The 19,963-nt window shown below is 46.2% G+C and overlaps 1 protein-coding gene across 10 annotated transcripts in view; it reads left to right on the forward strand.

The window, feature by feature from the left end:
- The window catches only part of SLC7A6 (solute carrier family 7 member 6), a 38,614-nt gene that overhangs the window by 5,868 nt on the left and 12,783 nt on the right, over window positions 1-19,963 (forward strand). For all 10 annotated transcript variants that reach the window (XM_044761182.2, XM_044761181.2, XM_070500783.1 and 7 more), the window contains 3 exons: window positions 5,910-6,465; window positions 17,709-17,834; window positions 19,776-19,920. In XM_044761182.2, coding sequence (XP_044617117.1) covers window positions 5,946-6,465; window positions 17,709-17,834; window positions 19,776-19,920 — 791 coding nt within the window. In that variant the 5' untranslated portion in view covers window positions 5,910-5,945. The remainder of the gene's footprint in view (window positions 1-5,909; window positions 6,466-17,708; window positions 17,835-19,775; window positions 19,921-19,963) is intronic.

The following is a 19,963-nucleotide window of genomic DNA, read 5'->3' on the forward strand; positions in this document are numbered from 1 at the left end:
GACGAGCGGTGCCATGTCTGCGCCCAGGATTCGAACCGGTGAAACCCTGTGCCGCTGAAACAGAGCGTGCGAACTCAACCACTTGGCCAAAGGGCCGGCCCCATATACAACTTCTTTTAATTTTTTAGTGGTTGCCCTAGTTTTACAATATACATTTTTAATTAATCACAGTCTACTTTTAAATAATATTACATTATTTCACACATAATATAAGAAGCTTACAATAGTATAACTCCCAATTCTTCTTTCCTATGTTTGTGCTATTGTTGTCATATATTTTACTTTTTTTTTTTTTTTTGAGGAAGATTAGCCCTGAGCTAACAACTGCCAATCCTCCTCTTTTTACTGAGGAAGACTGGCCCTGAGCTCACATCTATGCCCATGTTCCTCCACTCTATATGTGGGACGCCTACCACAGCATGGCTTGCCAAGCAGTGCCATGTCCGCACCCAGGATCTGAACTGGTGAACCCCGGGCTGCCAAAGCCGAATGTGTACACTTAACCGTTGCACCACCAGGCCAGGCCCTATTTTACTTTTATATATGGTATAAATCCACAGTGTGTTGCTACTATTTTTTATTTAGGCAGTCAGTTCTTTTTTTTTTTTTCTTTGTTGGGGAAGATTTGCCCTGAGCTTACGTATGTTAGCTTCCTCTATTTACAAAATAGTCTTCCTCTATTTTGTATGTGGGCCACCACCACAGCATGGCTGGTGAGTGGTATAGGTCCATACCTGGGATCCGATTCTGTGAACCTGGGCCACTGAAGCAGAATGCATGGAACTTCAACCACTCAGCCACAGGGCTGGACCCTAGGCAGTCAATTCTTAAGTAATTAAAAATAAGCAAAAAAAAAGTATTTTTTATATTTACCTCAAACCATTTGATATCATCCTATAACTCTTGGCTGCTCTGTTCTATTTTTTTCATATTTTGACTCTTATGGTTTTCATCTCTCTGCTGAAATTCCACATCTGTTTCTGCATGCTTTCCAACTTTGCCATTAGATTCTTTAATGTATTAATCATAGTTCTTTTAAATTCCTTGTCTGATAGTTCCAATATCTGGATCATCTCTAAGTCTTGTCCTGTTGATTACTTTCCCTCTTGGTAGTGGTTGTTTTTCTTGCTTTTTTGTGGTGCTTGTAATTTGTTTTTGTCAGACATGGTATGTAGAAACAGTAGAGACTGAAGTACCTGGCATTTATTCTGGGAAATGGGTCTGCCTCTTCTTGTACTGAGCTGTGAGTGTGGGAGTTTGAGTCCCTTGGGAGATGAGTTGGGTTTGGGTTTTGTTGCTGCTATGGTTACCTTAGTTACACCTGTGGCTTCAAATTCCTCTTGTATTTCCTTGCTCTTAGGGTTGGTTTGGAGGGTGGGTTTTTCTCAATATTTATGCTCCACTCTCAGCTTTAGGTCTTCTTTGTGCCCCTTTGCCTCAATGCACAGTCTACCACAGTCTTGTTGCTGGGTGCTTGTTAACCTTGTGTGGGGAGCAGAGGAGTTCTCTGTTGGTTTGGTTCAGCCTCAGTCTTAGGCAGGCCCTGTTTCCCTGGGTCTGGGGGCTGCGGGGTAGATCTTTCTGGGTGATCCTGCCTGTCTCCCAGAGGTAGGACACTTCTAATGGTCTGGACCAGAGTTTCCTGCCTCTCCCCAAGGTATAGGGGTTTTTTTTTTTTTTTTTTTTTGAAGATTAGCCCTGAGCTAACATCGGCCACCAATCCTCCTCTTTTTGCTGAGGAAGACTGGCCCTGAGCTAGCATCCATGCCCATTTTCCTCTACTTTTTATGTGGGTCGCCTACCACAGCATGGCTTGATGAGTGGTGCCATGTCTGCACCCAGAATCTGAACCTGCGAACCCCGAGCCACCAAAGTAGAATGTGCGCACTTGACCACTGCTCCACCGGCCCGGCCCCTGTTTCTTTTTTCTTTTACCCTGCCCCAGCTGCCTTGGGAATGACAGAGTTTGCCACCCATTTCCCAGGGGTTTAAGACTTTTATTCTTTAGAGGCTGGATCAGGTGGACCTTTGTATTTTTTCCCAGAGCAGTGGCTGCATTCCTTTGACTGCTTTCATTCTCTAGGCTAGCACTACTAAGAGGCTTTCCCTGGTCTCCTGCCTAGTATTTCTTATGAGCATCCACCAACGTCTGTGGAGAAAAACCTCTGAGTGTCTATGGCCCTTGCTAACCCACGCTTGACCTTTAATAATTAATTAAAAATTTTACCTGGGGGCCAGCCTGGTGGCATAGCGGTTAAGTTCGCATGTTCTGCTTCTCGGCAGCCCGGGGTTCGCCGGTTTGGATCCCGGGTGCGGACCTGGCACCACTTGGCAAAAGCCATGCTGTGGTTAGGTGTCCCACATATAAAGTAGAGGAAGATGGACATGGATGTTAGCTCAGGGCCAGTCTTCCTCAGCAAAAAGAGGAGGATTGGCAGTAGCTAGCTCAGGGCTAATCTTCCTCAAAACAAAACAAAAAAAAACAACAAACAAAACAAAACAAAAAAACAAAAAAAATTGTACCTGAATTCTTCTTACCTGCCTCTATGGTGGTCCCATTGTTCTTCTGCCACAGATGAGCCAGAGCTTACATCTCTCCGTGGAGGTGCCTATTTTTCCTTACATTTCAGTCCAGGTGGTTGCTCTGTAACCTCAGCTCCCTGACGGCTTCAAGAAAAGTTATGGGGGGCTGTGGGGGGCTGACCCAGTGGTATAGTGGTTAAGTTCACGTGCTCTTGCTTTGGCGGTCCAGGGTTTTCAGGTTCAGATGCCGGGGCGGACATAGCACCACTCTCAAACCACGCTGTGGCAGCATCCCCCATACAAATTAGAGGAAGACTGGCACAGATATTAGTGCAGCAACAGTCTTCCTCAAGTCAAAAGATTGGCAACAGATGTTAGCTCAGGGCCAATCTTCCTCACCAAAAAAAAAAAGAAAGAAAGAAAAGTTATGTTTTGTAAAAAAAAAAAAAAAAAGTTTTGTAAATTATCTGGCTTTTTCTTGTCATTGCAGTAGGAGTGATACTTTTCCTAGCTTTCTCCTTCCTAAATGGAAGTTATAAGTCAAGGAAATTCCATTTTATACTAGATTTTATTTTCCAGTGAAATGAGCTTACCTCTCTTTCCCTCCCTGTGATAGTGTGATTAAATATATATTTGATTTTTGTCCACTGTTTCTGGTACACAGCTCCCGTAATTTCCCGTATAATAGCCATGGGGCATTTTTTTGTTATAATATTTACTTTTGTTCCCAGTTCCTGAAATAGTTTCAGAGAAATAAAGATGAAATGGATGTCTTTTGTTATTTATTATTTATATAATAAGCCCCTTTCAACACATCTGAGTTTACGTTAATGAGGTGATTTTTGGAAAGCATCTAGATCCTCTAAGGATGGGGGCTGGTTGCTAGGGGAACCAACCCTGTGATTAGGGGGTTGGAACTTTCAGTCCAGTCTCGACCTCTTGGGAAGGGAGGGGGCTAGAGGTTGAACAAATCACCAGCGGCCAATGATTTAATCAGTTTTGCCTTTGTAGTGAAGCCTCCATAAAAATCCAAAAGAATGAGGCTTGGATAGCTTCCAGGTTGGTGAACACGTGGAGGTGCTAGGAGAATGTGCCTAGAGAAGGCAGAGAAGCTTATCTCCCCTTCCCTATACGTTTCCCTATGCATCTCTTCCATCTGGCTGTTCCTGAGTTATATCCTTTGTAATGAACTGATAATCTAGTAAGTAAACTGTTTTCCTGAGTTCTGTGAGCTGCTCTAACAAATTAATTGAACCCAAGGAGGGGGTAGTGGGAACCTTCGATTTATAGCCAGTTGATCAGAAGCACAGGAACATCCTGGACTTGCAGTTGGCATCTAAAGGGGGTGGGTGGGGGGAGCGCACAGTTTTTATAGGACTGAGCCCTTAACCTGTGGGATCTGATACTATCTCCAGGAAGATAGTGTCAGAACTGATTAAATTGTAGGACACCCAGCTGGTGTTGCAAAATTGCTTGATGTGTAGAAAACCCACACATCTGGTGTCAGAAATCCAAAAAGAACACCTCGTAGCCCCAGTCCCCCTTCCCCGCTAGCTAGAGTCTGATGGAATAGGAAAAGCTGGAGCGTCCCTCGGGCCAAGTTTCTCTGCTTGCCTCTGTTGAGTTGGGTGGAAAAGGGCAACCTAGGGGTCTCTGCACCTGACTCTTATGTGAGAATATGAGCTTCTTAGCTGTTTCCTAGTTTTGTTTTCATGGATGTCGGGGCTCACCTGGCAGACATGTGAAAAGAAATATGTTCCCATGTGCCTGCATAGGGAAACCTTCATGGCTTGGTTCCGGGAGTGAAAGGAAAGGTGGTGCCACCTTAAAGCCAGGCCTCATCTAAGCAGAGGTAGGCTGGCTGAACTCCTGTGGGAGTGACAGAAGGCTTATTAGTGCCCCAGAGGAGCTTTTTCACTTGGGCTTAGGTCCAGACTCTGGAAAGGGACTGGGACAAGTAAGGCAGGAATTTTGGGTGGAGCCTGTGGAGGTTGGAGTTTTCCCTGAAAATTACTCATTCTTGAGTAGCTCTGGTTCCCTTGCTCTTATCTCCAGGAGGCAAGGTTCCAGTACATCCGTTTTTGTTGAGTAGATGAGAGACTTCTGGGAAGATGATGTACTGATCCCACTTTTGGCCATGGAAGTTGTCTCCGTGACCTTAAAGAACTGACTCCTGGGTGGGAATCAAATGGCTAACCAGATTTCTTTCTCCAGAAGATGAGGTGGGAATTGGGCATCTGAATTCCTGATTCCTTGGGCATAGGACTTGAGGGAGGGAGAAGGCCATGCTGAATGTAGGGTCAGGAAGGTGCTTGTCTTCTTCTGACGCATTCTGGGTCCTTCACTGGTAGGTTCCTTGAGGTTTCTGGACTGGCCCAGCTCTGAATGAAAGGTCGTAGTAGTAGTAATAGTAGTAGTAGTTGTGTGTCTGTGTGCGCGCGCACGTGCGTGCGTGCACCATCTCCTTACAGGATGCCTTCTAATTCCAGATCTGTGGATAAGAGAAGCCTTGTAGCTTTGATTGAGTGTCAAGACTCTTGGGTCCTATTCTGAGAGAATCTCTTTACAACTCCAGATGGTAGAAAGGGGCATTCTGAGAAGGGAAGCAAATAAGCCAAGAGCAGATAAGCCCCAGGTTAGAGTGCCCTCTGGATGTTCCTTTTCCGTCTGGTCTTATTATGTTATCCCTCTTTTCTGGGCTCTTTGGAAAAACAAAGGTGTTGAATGGGCAAGCAGCAATGTAGGAAGTAAGGTAGTATTGTGGACACAGTGACACAAGGGTGTGTATTTTCATGAAGGCCAGTCTCTGCAACAACAATATGCCCTGGGCTTAGCATCTTCCTAGCCCTTCCCACCACATGCTTATTTTCTTTGCCTGTCTGAGAGTGGCTACAGATTTCTCCACATGTAGCGGGACACTGAAGAAGACCCTGTTTATGTTTGGGTGGAGGTGAGTGGGTATAGACAGTGAGAGGCCTATCAGACTGGGTAGGGCTGTGAACCTAGTGCTGGGACTCTGGTCCCTCTGCAGAACAGGTTGGCAGGTTTTAAGCTGGTAAGAACAGAGCAAAACCTACACCTCAGCAAAACCTACACCTAATGCCAGCCTACTCTGGGCGTCAAGCCAGGTACCTCTTGTTGGAAGTTGCCATCATGTCATGCCTGAGCTCTCATGGTGTCTTTCTTGGCAGCAGTGGAGGTCTGCCTACCTTCATTTCTCTGTGTCCTGTGGTGAGAACTGAGACAGGCTCATTGTACTTAGATCTGTGTGTGATGCATGCTGTCCCTACATAAGAGGTGGGCAGGGAAATCTGCCTACCTTGCAGGTCTAAACCAGAGCCTCACCAGCTCTTTCCCTAGACTGACGTTCTTATATTCTTTGCCAGACCACAGTAAACACAGGTGTGAAGGAACCATTCGCCATGGAAACCAACGAGCTGGAGGGCCCCACTGCCAACTACCATCTCATTCCTGGAGCCAGCCAGCCCAAGGAGGAAGATGTCAGCATGCTACCTCAAGGGACTGCAGAAACTATGCAGCTGAAGAAGGAGATTTCTCTGCTGAATGGGGTCAGCCTGGTGGTGGGCAACATGATCGGCTCAGGAATCTTTGTCTCACCCAAGGGTGTGCTGGTATACACTGCCTCCTACGGGTTGTCGCTGGTCGTATGGGCCATTGGTGGGCTCTTCTCTGTTGTGGGTGCCCTTTGCTATGCGGAGCTGGGGACCACCATCACCAAATCTGGGGCCAGCTATGCTTATATTCTAGAGGCCTTTGGGGGCTTCATTGCCTTCATCCGCCTGTGGGCCTCCCTGCTAATCGTTGAGCCCACCAGTCAGGCCATCATCGCCATCACTTTTGCCAACTACATCATCCAGCCCTTCTTCCCTACCTGTGATCCCCCATACCTGGCCTGCCGTCTCCTCGCTGCTGCTTGCATATGTAAGTCTGGGGGCTTAGTGGGGGAGTATGTGTGGGGGTGTGGGTTACTTTAATAATGCTAATGGTACCTTATATTTGAACAGCATATTTTCTTTTGGGGGAGAAAAGAGGGGCATCTGATCTTTTGAAGTAATTTCACCAGTCATTTGATCTTGAGAGATAAGTAAGGGTAGAGGATGGGGATGGAAGAAGTTTGAATCTGTTTGTGGCCTTTGTTGCCTCACATTCCTTCTGCTCTTGGCTGTCCCTGAGTTCTCTTCCCCAGTCTGTGTGACAGGTTGTTGCATGTCTTATATTTGTCTTGTCAGGTGTTTTGATTGGAGTCGACATCACTAGTTGTAACTTAACCCAGGAAAAAACACCAGTGCTGATGCCTTTATTCTGCTGCCCAAAAAGAGAAAAGTTATTTTGCTTCCCAGCTTTTAATCTTAAACCAGTTTAAAGGTGTCAGTGAGGAATGGGCTTCTCTAGATTGTAGGGTCCCAGGGCATTATCCCTCAGGCCCACAGGACCACTCCTTCCTGCCACTGCCACTCTCTGCAGTCTGTTCTAAGCAGCAGGCACCACACCAAAATGGCTTTTTCCCATTGCTGTTTCAGGTTTCTTTACACTGACTGACTTTGTAAACAAGCTCTGCCTGCGGCCAGGGAAGGGAAGGTGGCTTCTACCCCATATTTGGATTTCTGCGGACAGAGCCTGAGAGATCCCAGTGGATCCTTCTTTGTTTTCCTTTTTCTCTTATGAGGTGGTAAGGAGGGATTTATGTGAAATCAACGAAAGGGAGAGAAGACTGCTGTGAATTTACACAGTCTTGTAGAGCTGGTGTTTTATCTGAGAAGTGGCCCAGAATTCCCTGTGTTCCTTAGCACTGTGCTGCCAGAGGCACTTAATTATACTCTGTTCTTTCCATATCTCTGCTTACAAAAGCTTTGGCAGTGGATGTAGTTTATCCACAGTGTTAAAAAGAGACTGAGAGTACCTTGGAGTCAGCACTAAAGGACTGCACAGTGCACTGTGCCTCCTGACTTTAAGGAATTTGCTAAAGACAAATGTTAAAGGGAACCCCTCCACAGATACCCCTGGGAGGAGAGAAGATAGGTACTCAACTGGATATCTGATAGAGTTTGGCCAGGGGAACTCTGGCCTGATTGAGCTTTCTAGAAAAGGGAATAATTTTCTGATTATAAAACATGTTCGTTAAGGAGAAAATTAACTTAGCCTTAAATCACCCATAATCTACCACCAAGACATGAGCATTTTTAATAGTTCTATCATGTCTTCATTTTTCTTTTATAGAACTGGCATCATACTTTGCATGTAACTTTATATTCTGCTTTTTTTTTTTTTTTGAGGAAGATTAGCCCTGAGCTAACATCTGGGACCAATCCTTCTCTTTTTTGCTGAGGAAGACTGGCGCTGAGCTAACATCCGTGCCCATCTTCCTCTACTTTCTATGTGGGACTCCTACCACGGCGTGGCTTGCCAAGCAGTGCCATGTCCGCACCCAGGATCCAAACTGGCGAACCCTGGGCCGCCGAAGTGGAACATGCGCAATTAACTGCTGTGCCACCGGGCCGGCCCCTCATCAAATATTTTTAGAAAACATGGTTTGTGGACACATATGTAGTTTCCAGGCAGTATAGCATAGTGGTTAAGATCACAGCCTCCCATGCCAGACTAGATTTGATTCTTGCTTTACCAACTGTTTTTCCAGCTGTTGACCTTGGAGGAGTTAGTTAACGGTTAGTTTGATTTTCTCATTTGTAAAATGAGAATATTGATTGTACCTATCTGAAAAGATTGTTGTGAAGAGTAAATGAATCAATATATGTCTAGTACTTCTCTCTGCTTGGCATATAGTAAGTGCTCTATAATATTATGATAAAGGATGATGCTGTGGGGGTCTTTGTATATAAATCATTTTCAGAGTTTCTGCATATTTTCTTAGGATAGAATTATACAAGAGAATCCCTCTGTCTAAAGAAATAAACTTTTTCTTTTTTTTTTAAGCACCTTTTTGGTGAGGAAGACTGGTCCTGAGCTAACATCTGTTGCCAATCTTCCTCTTTTTTTTTTTTCTCCCCAAAGCCCCCCAGTACACAGTTGTATATCCTAGATGTACCTTCTTCTGTGTAGGTGGCCACCTCAGCATGCCTTGATGAGTGGTGCTAGGTCCATACCCAGTGAACCGTTGAACCCCTGGGCCACCCAAGCGGAACGTGTGAGCTTAACCACTTGGCCACAGAGTCGGCCCCAAGAAATAAACTTTTTTAAGGATCTTTATGTGTTACCCAATTCCTTTCTAGAAGGGTTGTAAATTTGTTCTCTTATCTGAGCACCTGAGGGTGCCTGTGCATTGGTCTCATAATGGCCTTAGGATGAATTCCGAGAATAATTGTATCAAAGAGCACCTCAGTATATGATTTTTCATGTACAGAAGATTTTTATTTGGTACGTCTTTTTTTTTTTAGATTGGCACCTGAGCTAACGTCTATTGCCAATCTTCTTTTTTTCTTCTTCTTCTTCTCCCCAAAGCCCTCCAGTACATAGTTGTATATTCATTTTTTGAGGAAGATTAGCCCTGAGCTAACATCTGCTGCCAATCCTCCTCTTTTTGCTGAGCAAGACTGGCCCTGAGCTAACATCCGTGCCCATCTTCCTCTACTTTCTATGTGGGACGCCTACCATAGCATGTCTTGCCAAGCAGTGCCATGTCCGCACCTGGGATCTGAACTATCGAACCCCAGGCCGCCGAAGCAGAGCATGCACCATTAACCGCTGTGCCACCAGGGCAGCCCCCATAGTTGTCTATTCTGGTTGTAGGTCCTTCTGGCTCTGCTACGTGGAATGCTGCCTCAGCATGGCCTGATGAGCAGTGCTAGGTCTGCGCCCAGAATCCAAACCGGCAAAACCCCAGGCTGCTGGAGTGGAGCATGTGAATCCAACCACTTGGCCATGGGGCCTCCCCCTAAATCTTTTTTCCTTTATGATTTTCCCTGTTGTTTTTGTGTTTAGGGAGCCCATCCCCATACCAAGAACTGCTCTTTTGATTAGAGGAGAGACCTCACCTCTTAGAAATACAAAGTCATGGTATCTGTAGCTTCTTTCATTCAAATGTACTTTTACCCAAGTTGCAGGATCTGAATTCTGGTAAGCCTCTTGTCCCAGAAGCCCAGCCTTTTCCATAATGCAGGTTTGAGGGCAGAAACTTGTCAGAGGTGGGCTTGGATCTCCCTGCCAGTGTAACCTGAGACTGGGGTGGGGGGGACAAGTCATAAGACTATGTCCCATCCTAACCAGCTAAGCTTTAGGGTTCAGCTTACTTCTCTTCTTGGAGTTTAGGGCATAGAATCAGGCCTATGGATCCAACAGAGCTGGAATGTGCTGGAGGGAGTTTCCTTGGGCAAGGGTGTCAGTGAGAGGAGCCTGGTCTCAAGAGACATAAATTGGAAGGAACCAATTAAGTCATAATTGAACAAAGATCTGCACTAAATCCAGAATGAGACTTAGGCAGGATAGGAGAATTGAGTTAGTCTTGAAATTGAGACATGAGCGGGGTCCAGGTTGTTGATTAGGAGACTGCCTAAAGAAGTTACAGCTATGCCATGCTAGACAATTCCATCCTAGAAGAAAGGGCCCAGGCAGTCTCCGTAATAACCAAAGCTAGGGCAGAGCTGCAAGCTGATGAGCCATGGGCCAGACTTGGCCCACAGATATATTTGTTTGGCCTGCACAATGTTCTAAACAATTTTGAATTACTTGCCAACATTTGAAAATCAGGACTTGCCCTTTCTCTTGAAAAATCAAAAGTTCTGACAACCTTGGACCCCAATTCCTGCCTGACGCAATCAGCTGCGTTTGAGTAGTGGTTGTTTCCTTTAAATGGACATATACTCTCCGGTCCACTAGGGTCCTCCACTTCCTCTTGTTTCATACCCAGACATTCTTGACTTTGCTCATTTGTGTTACCTTCATGGCCCTTGAAGACATTGCTGTTTCAGATCCTGGCTTTCCAGCAGCCCCCCGACCCCAGTCTCAGGTTACACTGGCAGGGAGATCCAAGTAACTTTCTTTGGATTTCAGGCTGTCTTACTACTTATTATCCTAGAGCAGTGGTTCTCAACCGCAGGTGAGTTTGCTCCCCAGGAAGTATCTGGCAAGGTCTAGAGACATTTTTGGTTGTCATAGCTGCTAGGAAGGGAGTCTGTGGGGTACTAGTGGGTGGAGGCCAGGGGTGCTGTTGAACATCCTATAATGCACAGGATAACCCCACACAACAAAGACTTATCTGGTCCAAAATGTCAATAGTGCTGAGTTGAGAAACTCGATCCTAAAGGTGCGTTCTGCTCATATGTGTTCTGGGACCTTGGAATCTTCTGTGGTAGATTGGGCCTCAGGCTGCAGACTAAACTCTTTATCCCTAGGGTCTCTTATCCACTTATGGGACTGTGGGGGAAAATGGCAGTTCCTCAGGTGCATAGGTCTCCTCTTCTGGCAGGTGACCAGCAGTGTTCTCGGTAACCCAGGTGCCTGGCGTTGTAAGAGTACTTGATCTGACTGTAGAAGGGTGATGTTCCTGGCTTAGGTGTTGTCAGTCCATTTATCTTTGTGGGATCCTGCCTGTTGTGTAGCCTCACACACATCATTGGAGAATATTTGCTGTGAAGGTTTCAACATAGAAGTCAGTTCAGCATTGACACAGTGGCATCAAAGCTGAGTCTCCATTTCCTCTGAGAGTTTGTTTGGTAAGGCTGACAGTGAGGAGGAGGAGGAGGTCGGGGTGGAGGGAGAGAGGGAGGAAGAATGAGAGGGGGACTGCTGAGGGTGAGACTGGAGTGAAGAAACACTGTATAAAGCCTGAATAGCTTTCTGTTGTCTTGTGCTGTCTTGGACTCAGACCTGGGCAGGGTTCTGAGTAGGAAGGGTATGCTCTCCTATTTTCAGTTGTTGCTATGGATAGACAGCTTTCATGTTCCATTTTTTTTAAGATTGGCACCTGAGCTGACAGCTGTTGCCAATCTTCTTCTTTTTTTTTCCCTTTTCTTCTTCCCAAAGCCCCAGTTCATAGTTGTATATTGTAGTTGTAGGTCCTTCTTGTTGTGGCATGTGGGACGCCACCTCAGCGTGGCCTGATGAGCTGTGCCATGTCCATGCCCAGGATCCGAACCAGCGAAACCCTGGGCCACCGAAGCAGAGCACACAAACTTAATCACTCGGCCACAGGGCCGGCCCCAGCTTTCATGTTCTGACAGTGACAGGCCTAAGGAAGACTGGGTCTTGACCATAGCTGTTCAAAGACCTGGACTCTAACCCTATATATAGTTTGAATGCTTTTTGATAATAAGAATATGTATATTTGTGTAATTAAAAACACGGAGGCTCTTTAAAAAGGCGTGTACATTACATATTCATATACATCCAAAGAAGTAGCTCTTGATTCCAGAATCGCTGTTTGGAAGAGTTTACCTCTCTTGGACCATCGTAGAACATTTCTCTCCTAATAGACTTGTAGATGTTTCCCCACCCCCCCTTTTTTCTCTTTTTCCATCTTATTGTTAAGGTTTGCACTCCTCTGCCCTTGAATGCCCCTTAGTATATGCAGCCTGTTTGTGGGAGGAATTGGAAGGGTTCTTTCCCCTCCCTGTTGCTTGTAGGAAAAGGGATTTGTGACTGTCAGCATACCTGGGACTACAGCTTCAGATTGTCAGGCCATCTCCTCATCAGAAAGAGAGTATGAGAGGCGTAGTTCTGTCTGAGGATGCATGTGTTATTCAGGATTAGTTTGAGTTTCAAACAACTGAAAACCACAAGCAGGATGGCTCAAACATACTGAAAATTACTTCTCTCACATGTTAAAAGTAGGCAGTGTGGGGCTTGTAGGATGAGTTCATAATTCTTTAGGGAGCCAGGTTCCTTCCTTCTGTCTTACTGCGCTGCCGTCCTCAGCATGGTGTAACTTCTAGCCGGTCACCCAGGATGGCTACTTAAGCTCTGCTGTCCTGTCTACATTGTAGCTGACAGGAAGGACAAAGAAAGGTATGCCCTACCCTTCAAAGATATGTCCTGAGGTTTTATTTATATAAAAATTTGCTTACATTCTTGGAGCAAGAACCTAGTTTCATGGCCATACCTGCCTGTAAGAGAAGCTGGGAAATGTCATCTTTATTTTGGGCAGCCATAACTCCAGCTAAAGTTTCTATTACTATGGAAAAAGGGAAGAACAGATATTGGAAGATAACTAGCAGTCTTTGCCACAGAGAGACTTTGGAGATTTGTTTCAGCTTTGGGATTTGGTCTGAATCTGCTATTTGAGTACTCCTTTCTCAGTAACAAGCCCCCAGGGAGCCTTGAAGACCCTCACATGGGTCTCACACTCCTTGGTGCAGGCTTTGCAGCAAGGAAGTGAGATCAGGAGAAGAGGCAAGACTTGGATGTTTTAATTGTGGTAGTTGAATCTGAGCACCTGGCCTCAGGCCTTGTTGTCTTATGTTTGAGCTCTAACAGAGTCTGTGATACTAGACAGGGATGGGAGATCTGGGAGGGCTGGGGATCAGATGGTAAAATTTTGTTTCTTGATTGGGACCAGGAAAACATTCAGGGGACTTGGCTTCTGCATGGTAGACTGCTCTTGGAGCTCTCTCTTCTCTGGCGGCACTGAGAGTAGGGTGAAGCAAGCAAGGCACCTGGGCCAGCATTTAAGGATGCACTCACTCTCAGATTGCTAAGTGGTCATCTGTGAGTCAATACCTCATTAAATTTTGCACCCTGGGGGCCTTGCTCCCCTCACCCTACTCCTGGCCCTGCTCCCTGTCTGCACATTGTTGTTAATTAGCTGTTTTTATTTTTATTGAGAAAGAAGCATATGTGCATGGTAAATAAGTCAAAGTATAAAAGGGAATACAATGGAAAAAGTCTCCTTGCCTCTCCAGAGCTTTAGTCTTCCTCCCCAGAGGCAGCCACTGTGACCAGATTCTTTTGTATCCTTCCAGCTGGTCTTTCAAAAGGGGCTTTGCAGAGACCTCCATGAGGTGCTGCCTTCATTCATCTGTTCAGCACCAGTAGTTGTTGAATTCCCACTGTGTGCAATATTCACTAGTGTGCAGAGAGGACCAAGCCATGGGAGTAATTTGTAGCAGAATGGAGTGAAGAAGGAGCAGAAGTGAGAGGGAGTGCTTCTCTGTAGGGCTGAGGAGTGTATCATTTCTCTTCCCCATCTTACAGTCACATCTTGGTGCCACAAACCAGAAGCACAGTGAGCATGATGCGGGGTCGGTGAGCCGAGGAGTCGAAAGAAAGATTTCTTGGACTCTCAAGGTCTGGCAGTAGTGCTCTTTTATTTAGAGAATAGTGTGGAATAGCATGGGGACCGGACCCATGGGCGGTAAAGAGCTGCTGCAAACATGAGTTGAGGGTGGGGCTAAATTTAAGGCATAAGTATGTGAGTTATCTCTTTACAAGACAAAGGAAAGAATATGTAAAAAGAGTTGTTAAAATGGTATCAGTGCTGGTGGGGTCTGGTTATTGGGTCCTGTAACTTTTAGATAAGAATCAAACCAGATTAAGTTGTCAGACTGAAAATAATCCATAACCAATCTATAAATGAAAATTTGGGATGAGTTTATTCTGAGCTAAAATCTGAAGACCATGGCCCGGGGCCTTTCTTCCCGAAGGAAGAAAGGGTACCAAATAAGTGAGGTATACAGAGTGGTTATATGTCTCCAAACAGGATGTTTCACATATGATTGAAATGTCCCTCCCACAATAGTCACAAGATTGCCCTGTCGGCACAGCGCTTGATGGACACAGCAGGTAGTGGGTCTGCTGTCTTGGCGGGAGTAGCAGGAGGCAAGTCTATTGTCTCAAGCTGGGTGGTCACAGGTGAGCACAGCAATCAGTTCCTAGCCTAAGGAAAGATGCTTAATCCTTAAGGAAATGCCAACGTTGGGAGGGGGAGGGAAGTTGCACCTTTATCTCAAGGGCCTTTGTTCTTGCCATAGGGAATATCTAAAGCAGATATAGAATGCATGCTCAACGGCTCAAGGGTCACTGTCAGGCCCTTTTGGAAGAACAAGGTCAGGCCGAATTAGGTTTACACCAAATGGCTTCCTCATATACTCCAATATATCCTATTACTTGCCATTTGTATTTGTCAAAGTAAATGGCAGAAGCCACCGCTTAAATATTATCTTCAGCTAAAGACAAAGGAGGATGTTGGGGGGGGGGGTCAGTTACATGAGGTTACCAGACAGTAAACAACTTAAGTCCTTGCCTTCCCCATTAAGAGTTTCTAGAGATAAAGTCATCCCCACTTCCTCCTGGTGCAGAGAGGGAGACATCCCCCACAGATGGAGACTTCCTTCACAAATGCAAATGTCTCTCATCAAAGGGCAAGCAAATTCCACTCCTCAGAGCCTCCTTCTTGTCCACAGTTTTTAAAAGTAACCAGTCTAAAATAATATTCATCAAGCACAGCCAGGACATTGTGAGACAGTCTCTTTCGCCACGTGTATGTCTGTCTTTTTTTCTCTTTCTCTTTCTCCCCTTCTCTGTCTTCTTATCTTTGTCTCTTGTCTCTGTGTATTTCTGCATCTTTCTCCATCAGCCTTTTTCTCACAAGCTGTGTGCCCTCACACTTCTTTTTGTAGTCCTGCTTCCTTCCTCTGCTTTCTTGTGGTTTTTGTTAGTCTGTAGTTACAAGGCTTATATGTGACTTTGAGTTGCTATGGCCCCTGACTCTGCTGCTGTTAAATAGATTCAGTCTCTTAGTATCCTGACTTCTTGTTCCTGGAAGAGACAAAATCGAATAGGCTCAGCTTGGGTCCATTGTCTGGTTCAAATCAGCCATGATAGGGCAAGGAGAACAATTCCCAAGAAGGGGCTTGGCAGGTACCTCAAAATATGTTTACTGTATTGAACAGGGGTCTGCAGATTACTGGTGGCTATTAACTAGGTAATCCTTATGTTAGCTGATCTAGGCTTAGTCCTGCACAGCAAACTTTGAATAGCAGGGCAGATCCCTGGGAAGACCTGCCAGCAGCATGCATTCATTTGGCCTACTCCCCTCCTCCTTGACTAATACGCCCCATTCCTCCACCCTCCACCTCATATGACTGACTAGTAGTCACCTGTGTTATCTGCCAGCATATTGTGTGAAAGCTCTTGAAGTGCCATGAAGGCTGTTCAACCGCCTGTGTTTATTTCCACATGCTGGCTCTAGGCTCTCCTCTCCATTTGAGTGGAGGAATGTCCAACTTCCTGACATTTGCCTTGCTCCAGGGAATTGGAGGTTAAGTGAAAGTCATCACCACCTTGATTCCAACCAGAGTTCGTTAGTTCCCCTCTTTGCTTGGCAGTAAGCTTAAGAAAACACTACGATGGGGCCAGCCCCGTGGCCGAATGGTTAACTTTGCGCGCTCCGCTTTGGTGGCCTAGGATTTCACTGGTTGGGATCCTGGGTGCAGACATGGCACCGCTTGTTAGGCCACGCTGAGGTGGCGTCCCACATGCCACAACTAGAAGGACCTACAACTAAAATGTGCAACTCTGTACTGGGGGGCTTTGGGGAGAAGGAAAAAAAAAAGAAAACAATATGCTTTTGTTTCCCCCTAAGAATTTGTGATCTCAAGCACCACCCGAATGCCTGAGGGAGAGACCTTCTTGAGACAGATGTCTAAATGACCATAGAATGAGACACTAAGCTGTGCTGTGAAGTGGGAATGCCATAAAGTTCGGGGAGGGAGAGCTTAGTGAGGGCCTGGCTCGTATGTTTGGGGAAGGTTTTACAGAGGAAGTGGGGGCTGAGCTAGACCTTAAAAGTGGGAGTTGCTGTTGGCCTTGACAGGAGGAGGAGGGGAGAACATTTCTTCTATGCCTATATCTGGCACCAGTAAGGAGAGAGTTTGGCTGAAGGAAAGAGTGCAAGATGGGTAGGGGTAGGTAGAGATGGCCCAATAGATTTTGTAATAACATATGAGGTTCACATAAAAATTCTATTTTTGGAGGCTCAGGGAAGTACTTAGAGGTGTCACTGTGGAGCCCCTTGGATACTGTTCTCATGTCCTCCCCATGGATCAGAGCAGTCCTTATTTAGCAGGGGTAAGGTGCTAGGACCCTCAACACAGGGCCCGGATATCACTAAGGTACATGAGGAGCTGGAACATAAAGCCAGCAGTAGTGATACGAGCCTAGGGAATGTCTAAAGGAGCTCACTTCTCCATGGACCTCACTGAGTATTGGGAGGTTTGGATAGGAATGGGGATGAGGGAGATCATTGGGGTCTGTGTGAGCTCGGGAATGGTAGTTAGCCTCTCTCAGCCTCAGTTTGTTGCAAGTTTCATGAGTTTATATTAAATAGAAATCATGTTATTGATATAGTAAAGCCAATATCTCTTCATCTATAAAATGGGAAGAGGAATGTCTATGTTTTGGAGTTGTGAGAATTAATTGAGAGGATGTATGTGAAACTGTCAAGCACATGACAGGCTTTTTCCTTTTTTACACTTGCATGCAAAATATTGTTTCTCTAATTCCTGGGTGACCTTCCACCTGTATTCAAATTCACCTCATTTATTGATGGGCCTCTCTTGTCCCCACTCTCTAATGTGGCCATGGAGAGGTCTTATTTGTTTTTTTGTTGGTTTTTTTTGAGAGAGATTAGCCCTGAGCTAACTACTGACAATCCTCCTCTTTTTGCTGAGGAAGACCAGCCCTGAGCTAACATCCATGCCCGTCTTCCTCTACTTTATATGTGAGACACCTACCACAGCATGGCTTTGCCAAGCGGTGCCATGTCCGCACCCGGGATCCGAACCAGTGAACCCTGGGCTGTGGAGATGCGGAACGCGCAAACTTAACAGCCGCGCCACCAGGCCGGCCCCCGTGGAGAGGTCTTATGCTGCAGGTGGTTTGGAACCTTGGGAGTCTGAGTGGGAGAGAGTGGGTGCTGTCCACCATTCCTGAGCCTGGGAGGGATTTCTAAAAATGGTTCCTGCTGTCAGAATGTATGGAAATGTGTTAATGTGTGCCTTTGTATCTTTGCTTGTCAACAGTGATGGGATATTCACGGGAGCTTTGAGCTGGGGCAGATGGATGATGTTCCCCCATTTCCCTCTTCTCCTGGTTCTGACTGGTCCATTGGCCCCTTTGCCTTAGGCAGACAGGGTAGTGATGCACTCTGTAAAGAGAGGTTGGGCCTTTGTGCCTTCAGCTCAAGCCTGCCAATGACTTTATGGTTTTCCTCCTAGGTTTGCTGACATTTGTGAACTGTGCCTATGTCAAGTGGGGCACACGTGTGCAGGACACGTTCACTTACGCCAAGGTCCTAGCGCTCATTGCCATCATTGTCATGGGCCTTGTTAAACTGTGCCAGGGTAAGAAGGGCCCAAGGTGGGAAGGTGGGTGGATGACTCCTGGAGTTACCGTGGATTCACTGAGGAGGACATGGGGACTCTGTTAGCTTTACTGCTCAGCTCTTTCTGTGTACATGGTAGACTGTGTCAGTGAGAGCGAGAGATCTGTCCCTGGGCTTCTTGGGTCAGGCTGGCTTGGCCAAATGGACTTGACTCAGCTCCTCCCTCAGGGCTGCTTTCCCTTTTGGGAGGCTAGGAGCACTGCAAGAAGCCAGCTGAGGGCCTAGGAGCTCTTGGAACATGGGTTGTAAATTGGGTCATAAAAGTAATCAGTGGGGATAGAGTGAGCCCTGCTCTGGCTCCTGTTTTTGGTCTGTGATTGCCAGGTAGTGAGTAGGAAGACTTGGCCCTTCTTGAGTGGGAAGGTGTGTGTAGGGGAGATGGGATGTGGAACTGAATGGTTATTTTGTAGGCTTTACTTTTCATCTGGACTTGCTCTTATTCAGCATTCCCTCCCGAAGTCAACTCTCAGCAAAATATTAAAATATTGTGAAGTTGGCGCTGATTTTCCTGCATGTTGGCTTTAGAAAGCCTTTTATTCCTGGATCAGAACAGACTGGCAGTGAACATAACAGGCCTCCCAAGACCTCCTGAGCTCTAAGAGAAGTCCTGTGATGTCCTTGGCCAAGGATATCTCAATCGTTGAACAACCCACTTCTCTAGATCATCTGTCTCTAGACTTTGCTGTGTTTACAATCACCTGGGTAGCTGAGACCCCCCATCTCAGACCTGTTGGATCAAACTCTCGTTGTTTTGTAGTTGAAAAAGATGTTTTTAAGAAGTGCCTTGAGTGGTGCTTAGGCAGTTGGTCTAGCACCTTTGTGCACATGCACCAAGTTAGTACAGCCTGCCATCTGAATGTCCCTGGAATCTCAGAAACAGCTGGGGTCAAATTGGGTAGTTGAGTAATCCTCCACCCAAGATCTGTGCCTTAAGTAACCACTGCTGTGTGTGATGACTGATACCCCTGGGGCATGAGAGTCTCTATTTACCCTTCTCTTGCTGCCCAGCCAGCCCTTTTTGCCACATTGAGGAATGGGTCTAGGCTTTCTACAGAGGGTAACAGCAGGCTTCCTTAGATGTTTGGGTCTTGTTAAAAACCCCCAGTGTGTCCAGAAAGTCTCTCTCCTGGGCAGCTGGGTGCTGCTCTCTCAGCTTTTAAGTCTGCAGTCTCTGGTCTCTGGAGGCCTCCAAGGAGAAAGACAGGTGCTTAGGCTGGCTCTCCAAGGGTGGAGGTGGCCCAGGTCTACCAAGGCCCAGTGAGAGATAAGAAGACCCCAGTTCCTACATTGCCTCTGTGAAGTGAGGCATTTCCTGCCTCATGCAATCACAGCTATTGTAAGTAGAGCAACAGTTCTTTCCATGAGACTGAGAAACCCATCTGACCAAGTTGTGCCGTGGTCTGAGCCAAGAGAAGTAGTTCCACAGGAAGGTCTAATTGTTTACGAAAAATGACTCCTTAATGTGAAACAGGGTTCTTTCTAAAAATAGGAAGAAGATCTGTGGCCTGCTGTGAGGTCACTTGCAGGAAATGGAAATTCATTAGGGCTTTGGAAAAGGTGTTATCACTTCAGAGGGCAGCCAGAAATGCCTTTGTTTTTCTGAGATTCTCTAGTTTTACTAAAGGAATATGAACTTCCCTGAGGGAGTGGGTTGGGTGATCAAGTGTAGGGAGCTGGTGGTGGTTGTTCTTTTGGTGTTAAATTATGTTTTTTTTCCCCCCACCCTCTTGCTTTTCCCTTCTTTTCTTGACCCTCGTCCTTTCTCCTTTTCCCCATCTTTCCTTCCTCTTTCTTACTGCCCCTCCCCATCCTTCCTCATCTCCTGATACCTTCCCTCTCTCCTCTCCTCCCTCTTCCTCTTCCTTTTCCCTGAACCCCCCACCTGCCTCTGCCCCCACAGGACACTCTGAGCACTTTCAGGACGCCTTTCAGGGTTCCTCCTGGGACATGGGAGACCTCTCTCTCGCCCTCTACTCTGCCCTCTTCTCTTACTCAGGTTGGGACACCCTTAATTTTGTAACAGAAGAAATCAAAAACCCAGAAAGGTAAAGGCGGGATCACACTCTCACTCCCCAACTTGGCTGGAAC

Source organism: Equus asinus, chromosome 28, assembly GCF_041296235.1.
Source record: "Equus asinus isolate D_3611 breed Donkey chromosome 28, EquAss-T2T_v2, whole genome shotgun sequence".
In the NCBI taxonomy this organism is placed as follows: Eukaryota; Metazoa; Chordata; class Mammalia; order Perissodactyla; family Equidae; genus Equus; species Equus asinus.